The sequence below is a fragment of the Talpa europaea genome (assembly GCF_964194135.1).
Source record: "Talpa europaea genome assembly, chromosome: 10".
NCBI classification, from domain to species: Eukaryota; Metazoa; Chordata; class Mammalia; order Eulipotyphla; family Talpidae; genus Talpa; species Talpa europaea.
In genome coordinates this window covers 62,344,297-62,355,045 of record NC_140077.1, presented here as the reverse complement: position 1 = coordinate 62,355,045, position 10,749 = coordinate 62,344,297, and the positions used below count along the sequence as shown (strand labels likewise).

At 44.5% G+C, this 10,749-nt stretch overlaps 1 protein-coding gene across 2 annotated transcripts; it reads right to left on the bottom strand.

The window, feature by feature from the left end:
- Nucleotides 1-1,026: 1,026 nt before the first annotated feature.
- On the bottom strand, nucleotides 1,027-2,559 carry HNRNPF (heterogeneous nuclear ribonucleoprotein F). 2 transcript variants are annotated; one of them, XM_084245133.1, is made up of 2 exons: nucleotides 2,098-2,559; nucleotides 1,027-1,785 (listed from the first exon to the last, which is right to left on the bottom strand). In XM_084245133.1, the coding sequence occupies exons 1-2, from the start codon at nucleotides 2,493-2,495 to the stop codon at nucleotides 1,251-1,253; spliced, it is 933 nt and encodes a 310-aa protein (XP_084101259.1). In that variant the 5' UTR covers nucleotides 2,496-2,559; the 3' UTR covers nucleotides 1,027-1,250. The 2 variants fall into 2 exon arrangements, with proteins under 2 accessions (XP_084101259.1, XP_084101258.1); XM_084245132.1 differs by having other exon boundaries at nucleotides 1,027-2,559.
- Nucleotides 2,560-10,749: the final 8,190 nt, after the last annotated feature.

The window sequence follows — 10,749 nt, the reverse complement described above, 5'->3', positions numbered from 1 at the left end:
TGGGCTATTTTATTGGTCATCGAAGACAAGTGGGAAGATAAAGATGGGGAAATTACCAGTAACTAGCAGTCTCCTTTAAAAAAATAAACTCCATTCACATTTTAAAATCTTGATGGTTTTTTTATTTAGTGTATGTCATAAGGTCAAAGTGATGGTAAATGCTGTTGTGAAGAGCCATCTGGAATTTGGACATTGCTTTCTACTGTTAAATGGATGACATTTGCTTTCTACGGTTATATGGATGACAGTTTACTATTAACAATTTGCAAACAGGTCTCAAGCAGAGAATAACCACCTGTAATTCCTAACTCAGGAGTGTACTTTATAGAAATAATCAACTCTAGCATAAAGGAAGAACAGGACATCACAAATGGCTTATGAACAGAGCATGAGTCACAGGAGGCTGGGATTGTGTGCTTCTACTTTCATACTTTCTAGAATGTTGCTGGTCACCACTTCCACCATTTGTACACGGAACCTCTTTCTTTCATCTGATTTTTAATTTAGCCTCATTGTAAGAATGTAAGGGAAATCAAATTTCATGTGCAAAGCTATTTTGAAATCCACACATAAGTGTTAAAATGAATTTTCTTCAGTCACTCATTTCTTGCTTTTTGGTGAGTAGATAGTCTGTGCCAGTTATTGTGAAAAAATCTTTATTTTAAGAAAAAAATTTAGTTAACAAAAAACCAACACTTTCTTAGCATCACACCGAAAAAGGAATCACAGTACAAAGAAAGTTTAAGTCAAGGCCTCACCAATTCCTACAGTATTAGTATTGTGTCTCAATTTCAAAACTAACTTTTAAAAAGCTTAAACTTAACCTAAAAGATTTTAAATGAAAATAAACTAGAATGAACAAACACGAGAAATGTTCCTTTTTGAATTAGGGATCTAGCACCTTGAGTTCTCCAAAAAAAAAAACAACCAAAAAAGCTCCCCCCAATGTGTTCTTGGTGATGTGGTGTAAAAGATCCACATTTAACATATTCAAAGCTACTTTAACTCAAGATTACAGGACTCTGAAGCTACCAACATGTTGAGAAAAGCTGAAAATAGTTTGTTTACTCAATATCACATGCTAGAAGAAAGTTTGCATGAGAAAACACTGAAGAGGTAATTTTTTAATCCAGATTTCACAAACTCATGGTGCAAAATGGGTCCCAACGGTTCCGCTAGAGTAATAACTGCTTTTCATTGCCTTGTTGCTGCCTGTGAAAATTTGAAAGAACTCAAAAGCTCCTACAAAACTAGTCATATCCACCCATGCTGTTCTGGCCACTGTAGCCAGCCCCGTAACAGCCACTCACAGATTGGCTCTCAAGGCCACTGTAAGTAGACTGGGTCGACACCCCCATGCCTTGCATCATCTGGCTGCTATATGCCCCATTGCTGGCCCCTGTTGTGGAATTCAAGAAGAGTTCTATGTATCTGTGTTGCATGTTGGCCCTGTCTTTGGACATAGCTGCCACGGCTTCTTCGTGAGTGGCAAACTCAACATCAGCTTCACCCGTCACTCTTCCATCAGGGCCAATCTCAATATGAACTCTAACGGGGTTGAGTGGAGAGAAGAAGTTGTAAATGTCGTTCTCAGTGGCTTTGTATGGCAGCCCTCTCATGTGGACACAGTGCCCAGTGGTGCTCTGGACAGTAAACTCGCCATCTCCATATCTGTGATCATACATCCCGGAGAGACAGTAACTGAGGTCTCTCCCAAACAGATCGGTGGTGAAGCCGTAGCCATCGCTGAGGCCGCTGTACTCCTCATAGCCCCCGTAGCCTGCACTGTAGGCACCCGATCTCATCCTATCCAGGCCTGCTTGTTTGACAATACCAATGTATCTCCTGGCTGTACCAGGCCGGTCATAGGGCCCTGGCCGCTGCACAGACATGAACTTCAGAGGGGGATCTGAGTATGATCTAACTTCTTCCTGACTGCTCTTGAACACTTCAATATACCTGTGCCCTATTCTCTCCTTGTGCTTTCCCAGAGCCTTCTCAGCTAACTCCTGTGAAGCAAACTGCACAAAGGCTTCCCCTGTAATCTTGCCCTCGGGGTCCACAGGCAATGTGATCCCGTTTGGCACAATTTCCAACCCTGAAAAGAACTGGACAATTTCTTCCTTGGTGCATCCAAACGGGAGTCCTCGAAGCCGCACAAAGCCATCATTGGCGGTGTCGGCACTGTTTGGACCACTGTGCTTCAGCACCCAATCCATCTCGGTTCTGTGGGACTTGAACACCTCAATGTACCGGTGCCCCATGCTTTCCCTGTCTTTTTTCAGGGCCAATTTTACATCATCTTCTGATTCGAGTTCAACAAAAGCCTCACCACTCTGCCTGCCTTCTCTAGTGTAGATAAAATGAACGCCTGCGGCCCCATCATGAATCGTGCAGTCGGAGAGGAAATTCTGCACATCCTCAACAGAGCAGGACCAGGGCAGGCCACGGAGCTTGACCACAAAGCCTTCACCTCCCTCGGGGCCCAGCATCATGGACACTTGACAGGGCAGATGTCAAACAAGCTTGGGTGCAGATTTTTGTGGCTGAAAAAAAAGCAAAAACTACATAAAAGTTTCCATTTAATATGAATTAAAAGAATATGCAATAAATATAGTTTTCCTCATTTTGCAGATGAGGAAGGATGAGTGAAATATGAAAACTGACATTATTTGCAGTCTAAAAAGAACAAAGCATGAGTTTTAAAAAAGTGAACTAGAATGGTAAAATCTGAACAAAATGATGATCTGGAAGTTTCAGTAAATAAGCAAAATCTATAAATTCTTTTGGCTAATTATAAGTTCTAGAGAATAAGACAAGAGAATGAACTGAGACAGCATTCAGAAATAGACACTGTTTTAGAATTGGTGAAAAATATAAATTGTATTATTGCATGGCTAAGTAAAAGGCAGGAGGATACGGTAACTTGGTGCCTTGAATGTAAAGATAGCAACTTAGAGCAAGGGCACACGATCTTAAATTTTATTTAGCCCAGATAATGTATCATGATGAATTTTGATGTTTTTCTCTTTTTTTTAAACAAGTATTCCCTTCAGATGATTCTTAAAAGCCAATTTGCATGGTTGTGGCAAGATACTACAGAAGTGAAAATAAGTGAAATCTAGTCATTTTATTCCTAAGCTGTCAATTCAAATACCATCAGTCAAGTATAAGGCTAAACTGGTGACATATCTAGACAAATAGACAAATCCATCAGAAGAATTAGTTATAAACACTACAGACACAGAACTCAAACTAGATGCTTCTGTTCACATATAAAGGAAAGGAACAATATAAAACATATTCATCACTGTTTTGTTGAGGGACTGGAAGGGAAAGAACACCTCCAACTACAAGAAGGGTGAGAGGCACTCTTCTTGAAGGGTGTCATGGAAATGTTGGTACCTTGCACCCCGAAGAATCCAAACTGAAAAGAGATAAGTAAAGGTCAAATCCATGTGAAGGAGAGTCTTCAGAAAGAGTAGAATTGAGTCAGATACCAATACATGCATTCGAGATAATAAAAACAATGCAGTACAGGGCCAGATTTTTTTTTTCAGTGATCTATGTAAGAGAAAGCACTCAAAATGAGCATGAGTATATGCAAAGTAAATGTTCCATAGAAGTCACCACTTCCTAACAAGTGCAATAGATGTAGTAGCCATTAAAATCAGTTGTAAGAGATGTGAGAAAAGAAATGTGAGGAGACACTGGTTATACAGAAAAAGAAAATACAAGCTTACCTCAGATGAATTACAAAGATATCCCAGATGGAAAGAGGGTATATTTACACTATTAGAGGATCTAACTATAGGCAGATATAAAGAGCTTCTAAAATATTTATTCCAAAACCAAAAATCCCACAATTTAACAGAAAGCAGGAAAAACAAATTGGTAATGTGAAATTCTCAGTGAGTTACCATTTGCAGTCAAAATTTCAACAACTGACTTAAAATAATTTAAATATTTAAGGTAGTCATTATATTTAGTGCCTAATCAATACTACTGCCAATGTGTGAAAAGATAATTTTGTAATGCTAATTTCAGTTTATCGCCACAATAAATGGAATTTGCATGCATTGGAGCCTTGATTTATTGTATGCCCAGAAAAACAGCTTTGGAAAATTCTAAGTATCTGACTAGTTCTGTAGCTGTGCTGAGTGGTTAAGTAGCACACAGCTAGGTAAAAAGGGTTTATTTTGCACCACAGGTTATTGTTACAGGGTGCAAGCACATGCACTGTAGGATTTGGGGAGTATCTCTGGCCTCTATCTACTAAATTCCAGTAGCATCTCCACCCCAGATGTGATAAACTGTCTTCAGGCATGCCCAAATGTATGAGGGGTTATGTGTGTTAACTGCCTCCAGTTGGAAAACTACTATAGTCACCAACCTTTTAAAGCAAGCCCTCCATAGTGCCTACAATTCCACGACTCCTTCCAAAGTCTTTTAGATATCCATGGAAACCTTACATATTCTATCTAGCCTTACCTTCCAGTTGATCATCTACTTCAAAGAGCAATGGGGACCAATGAAGCAAACTGCCAAGGTCCTAAGAATTTATAAGAACAGCTTTTCCTGATAGCTTGTATCATCATATACATACAGCTCTGGCCCCAATTTCCACTGAAAACTTTTTCTTTAGCAACTAATTATGTACTTTTAACCATTTCCATAAATATGTACCTTAGCTGAGGCCAATTCTGCTTGTACCTAACTTGCTGGTAGTTTTTACTTTCAGTTAAATCTCATCACAAGTTCTCTAGCACCTGGACTCCCTACCATTAAAAAGGCATTGGATCCACTCTGAGAAGGCCCTCCATGGCAAAGAGAATGAGTCCTTTCCTACCTTCATCTTGTTTCCACAGCAGAATTTATACCCTCTGGAAATCCTTTCTCCTTTGCCTTCTGTGATGCAAATTTATCCTGCTTTTCCTAGTTAATTCCTCAAGACACTCAGCCTTTTCCTGTTTGGCTCACAAAATGCTTTTTCCCTGAGCCCTTACAAAACTCTACTCCACAGCTCCTTCTATGCATCACAACTGACAGCATTTCCCCTCTAAAACTCTTCTATAAGCACTTCAGCAGTATAAATGGCCTTACCTGAAATCCAGAGCTCTAGAAGGAAACAGAAGTAATCCTAAACAACTTCTCCTAAGACCTCAAATCCAATGAAACCATCAAAATCTCTGGATGATCCTATCTCCACCCTAAACCCTATTCAGTTGCCAGTGTACTATATTGCAAAGCATTATCTCAATAAATTACCCTTTGTGATTTGCATCATCAAATTGTGGTTTTTGGAGGCCTCCCTGGTGGCCTAGGGGTTAAGTCTCAGCGCTGTCACCGCTAATGCCTGAGTTCAATCTCCAGGCCAGGAAGCTAACCCACATATGTCACAACAGACCTCTCCTTTCTCTCCTGTTGCTCCGCTTAGCAGCATGTAGTGTATTTCAGTAAATTTGCCTGTACTGCCCCCACCCCCACCCCCACCCCCTCTCTGGTGAATCCTCTCACCCCTCCCCAAGCACCTCTGGTCTACACCAGTTATTTTATGCAAAAAAATCATGGGTTTTTTTCCTCCAATTCCTTCACATCCCTATTTCCCCCTTACTACTTTCAAATTCCACTCCCAACAACATATACTCCTGATTTTTAAACTCCTCTAAGCACAATGGCTAGACCTGATTATATACCACTCTGCAGATCAAGTGTTCTTTTAGTGACTATGCCACTCACCCTCACCCTCCTAAGGCCTTCAAGAATTCCACTAGCAATGGAACACAAACCAGTGTTAAGGGGATGCTCAGGTCTTAAAACTTTGGCCTGCAACATACTAGCTCATATCGACTCTTTTTCATTTTGAAATCTCCTTTATCCCTTTATTCCTATACTTCTCTGCTCCCTAAACTTAATCCCAATAATCCTTAGAGTCTGAGCTCAAATACTACATTTAAAAGTGTTTTTCTTTCTACAAATTAATCCTATGGTTCTATGCTCCCATAGCATCCTTACCCTGATTTGTTTATAACTCTTCAAAATGGCAGTAAGAGCCTACAGAGCCTACCACTTAAAACAGCCTGCATCTGTTCTGGTTACTATGGCCCCACCCTCAGTACAGGGCCCAGATTAGCGAGAGAGATTAACTGAGGACCTTGTAAGGTCAACACCTCCCTCTAGAATATGGTAGCCTAGATAGGCTGAAAGACATCAGGAAGCATAAAAAAACAAGTATTTCATGGGAAAGAGCATTTTCCTCCACGTTTCCTTCAGAACATTTACTGCCTATTTTTATTCCAGAATAAGTTTTCCCTTCCATTTCTCAACTTCTAAGACTTTTAATTTCTTGTTCTTCTCAACTTCCAATGGAACTCAAATTTTTTGACAACAATGCAACATCCCATTTCCCCCTCAGAATCCTATACATTTGGATACTTTGCAGAAACTTAATGGTACTCAGGATGTTAAAACACAAAAGAAAAGAGCTCTGTGGAGTACTGCTAAACTTTAGATTTAGGAGACAGAAAATTCTATTATCACACTTCTAAGAAAAATTTGAACTTGAATAAATCAAATATAAACTGATAAATTTTTCTTAAAATAGCTCACCTTAAAGCACAAGCGAGGATGCCCAACACGAAGACACTTCTGGCAGGCAACGGGAATTGTCCTAAAAAAGAGCGATACAGCAGTCTTGCCTCAGTGCCCCAGCACTCAAGAGTACTGCAGGCAGGGATTTCCCCTGGCCAGATTCTGAGCTTCCTTGGGGTGGGGGAGAGGAGTGGGAAAGCAGGGCTTGGGTAGGAAGAGGATTTTTATAGCCATGGGGCAGCCCTAATAAAAGTACACACCCATTCTGCTCTCTCCAAATTTAAAAGGTTTGTCTTTTCAAAGGGTAGTAGTAATTCCATTTACCTGTACTAGAGATTTAACTAAATCCATCAGCTTCCATAGTGAAACTCTGAAGTATGGAATTTTAATCTCAATTGAGGGCAAGGAAAGGAGGGCTCAAGTGCTAGGTAGAAATTTCACTAAAAATTGTTCAATAGGATTTACAAAAATTTCAGGAGAGGGGGATGCAGGCAAACTAGCTTCCTCAGTTTTACTGGTAGCTTCATTTCATTTTTTTTGACAACTATTTGACATGACATTGACCTTTTAACCAAATGACAGAAAATAAGCAGAGAAAACGTTAATATGAAAACATCACTATGTGGGCCTCCCCAGTGGCGCCGCAAAGCTGCCCCGCAGCTTCTGCAGCGCAGGTTTGATTCCCTGCTGGCCAGGGAGATTTCCACATGGCGCAGCAGACCTCTGTCATGCCCATTGCTCCCCTCAGCAGTGCTTTCAGTCCATCTGCCTGTTCTGCTCCCCACGCTGCCTCTGGGGAATGCTCTCACCCTCCGGCGCCTCTGGCCCATACCCCAGCTATTCTATCAACAAAAACTAAATCTTAAAGAAAAAAAAAATTAAAAAAACAAAAACAAAACAAAAAACACCCAACCAAAAAAACACAAAAACATCACCAGGACCATTCCTCACAGCTAGGTGATTAAAACTATTCCCCAAAAGGCTAAGATGGGGGCCTCCCCGGTGGTGCAGGGACTGAAGACATCACTATCAAGAAGCTATCAGCAGCCACTGCAGCACAAGTTCAATCCCCAGCCAGGAAGGTGGATCCATATGGAGCAGAGCAGCAGACCTCTCCTGTCTTGCCCGCTGATCCTCTCAGCAATGTATTTCAGTCAGTCTGTCTGTTCTATTCCCCAGTCTCTGGTGAATCCTCTCACGTACCCCAACACCTCTGGCCTGTAGCCCAGTTCTTGTATGCATAAATAAATCAATCTTTTATTAAAAACAACAAAAGACTAAAATATGTGCTGAAGTCCAGAGAATACATCTGAAAACAAACAAACATTATCAGTTTTGGAAAGGAAGAATTGGTAAAGTTAATTTAGCCAAGTTTGTTGTCTACAGACGGTATCTGCCTCATTGCCAGTATATTGGGATCATGGGACACAACTTGGGGAGAAAAACCTGTACAAAAGTACTATAAAAGTATTATAGTTTAAGAGTCTGAAATTCCCTGTAAGGCTTTCAGAGAATTTCCTGAAATTCTCCCTTGCACCCACAGAAAAAAGAGTGGAATCTAAAGGGGAAAAAAACCCCAATTATGTTAATGAGCATAACCCTTTTGCTTTATCTCAGTTACTGACTCCCAAAGCTGGGATCCCCCCTCCAACAGCAGAGACAGCCAGACCCAATTAAGTCAATTCCTGTAAGGTAACTGTGGCGCACAGGCTCCAACCACTGGACTCACACAGGCAGCACCTTGAAATCGCCAGGGGAGTGATAAACACCGCACCTGGGTCCCGCGACTGGAGACTGATTTTAACTGTACAGGGTGCTGCCACGGATTTCACACTACTCCCCCAGGTGACTGGACTGTGACGCGAGTGTGCACACAGATCACCTAGGGATCTTGTTAAAGGGCTTAATAAAATAGAATCCTACATTTCTAACAAGGTAGGCGCTCCAGAACACACTCGTCATCACTATACTGGTCAGACAAGATTTACTTTGGAAATCAGGTAGATCCAATCAAGATAAAATAGGGCGGGCCCACAAGCGCCTACACAGATTAGGCTTATCTAATGGAATAAACAGGGCGCTTTACCTGTCCCTCCCACTCCTGTTCAGAACCGGGCCTCGGCGGACTCAGGCTTCACGCTGCTGTTACATGTGCTCAGGGAGAGCTGAGGCGCATGTTCGCCTCAGTTGAAAGTGAACTTTAATCTACAGCTGGGAGCGCACACAAATCAGACTGTCCTGGTCTACTCTTACCCCACAGTTAACTTTTTTGTTCTTAGACTTACCGCTGAGGGGAGTAAGGCTAAATCCCTACTTTCAGCAAGCAAACGCGATTTACAGACCCCAATTCCACCCGACTCCTAGAAAGGCAGAGGGTTCCGGGAAAAGTCCAGGTGCGTCTCCTTTTGTGATTAACCTGAAACTGAAACAACTACGGCCCCAAGCTCCCGGGCCGCCAGAGGCGCGTCCGAGCGATTTCGGCGGGAAGCACAACGGCGCTCCCACAGGCCGAGACCCGGGGCTGGGGTACCCGCACTAGGTGAAGGGGACCGCTCGGGCTCCGCCAGGCGACCAACTAACTTCGGGCAGTCCCGGCAGAGGCCGAAGGTCGGACCCAAGTCGCCCCAACCCCAGGCCTGGGCGGGGTCAGCGCGAGCTTCCGGGGCGGCGACGGGACGGAGGGAGGCGGAGAAGAGCCCCGCGCGGGGGGAGGGGAGCAGCGCGAGGTCACAGGGCGAACGCTGCCGGGAGGCGGGAGGCGCGCCTAGGTCGGGGGTGGGGTGGGGTGGGGGCAGGGAGCGGCCAAGACTTCCCGGGCAGAAAGGGGGGGGGGGACCGGGCAGGAATGAAGTGAGACAGAGTTCGCAGTCCGGCCTCCCCAGGCGCGGGGAGGGGCGGGGGGGGCGCGGGCGGAGCTCCCAAGTAAGGGGAGCCAAGCAAGGAAAGTTCCCGGGCCCCGCGGGGGGTGGAAGGGTAGCGGCTGGTTTCCGCCTCTGGGGGCGGAGCTGCGGGGGGGGCACTGATTGGAGGGGGGGGCTCCTGGGGCGGAGGGAGCGGGGCTTGGGGAGGAAGTGGGGAGGTCCGCGCCCCGCAGGGGCAGTGGGAGGGCGGGGGTCGCCTGCTGGCGGCAGCTCACCCTACGGGTCCGGGGTCCGGCGCTGGGGCCGCGAGTTGCGGAGTTCGGAGGCCGCGCGCGGGCTGCGTCCCGGAGGCTGAGGCCGCGTGACTGGGAGGGCGGCAGCCGGACGCGGGTCACGGGGTGTAAAGGAGGAAGTGCCACCGGCCGGCCCGCCAACATGTCACCAATGGAAACGCGTTTCGCAGGTGCGGCCCGCGCAGTCGGCCGAGGCAGGAAGTGGGAGGGGGAAGAAAGCGAGGAGGAAGAGACCGTTCGGAGCGAGCGCTCAGGAAAGGTGCCAGGATGGAAAGAGTACCAGGGGAGAAGCGGAGCAGATGGGCACTGCTCTTGCAGGAAAAACCGTACAATTTTTAAAAAGCCCTCTCAAAGGCAGTTGGAAGGGAAACTAATGGACAAAGGCAGAACCCTTATATATATCGTACCTACTGACAGTTTGTAGACTGGGCCATGGGCTCCTAAATATTTTGCATAGCATAAAAATTTTAAAGTCCTTAAACTTTATACCTACCAAGCAATTAATTTTATATCCTGAGAATCCTGTTAGGGGGAAAGGATGTCCTGAACAAAGTTGCCCTGTAACAATTCAGCATTCCAAATGTATGAAATCCTCACACGGAAATCTGACCTATCTTCATAGCATTCAGAAGGCCGTTCCCACCTTCCTGCCTTCACTGATTCCGTAATAAACTCACATTAACTTGTCTGCAACCTAATTCAAATGAACAAACTGGGAAACAATTAGGCAAATGAAGTAATGTCAGCAGTCACTGAATTATTTTCTCTGAAAGAATTATACAAAATTTCAGTTATAATTAGGCTGCTGGAATTTTTTTTTTACGATTTATTTATGCATACAAGAGCGAGGGGAGGGTGAGAGGATTCACCAGAGACAGAGCAGGGAACAGAACAGGCAGACTGAGATACACTACTGAGGGGAGCAGTGTGGGCAGTCAGGAGAGATCTGCTGCGCCATGTGGGGAGCTCCCTGGCTGGGGCTGGACCTTGTGCTGCAGTGGCTG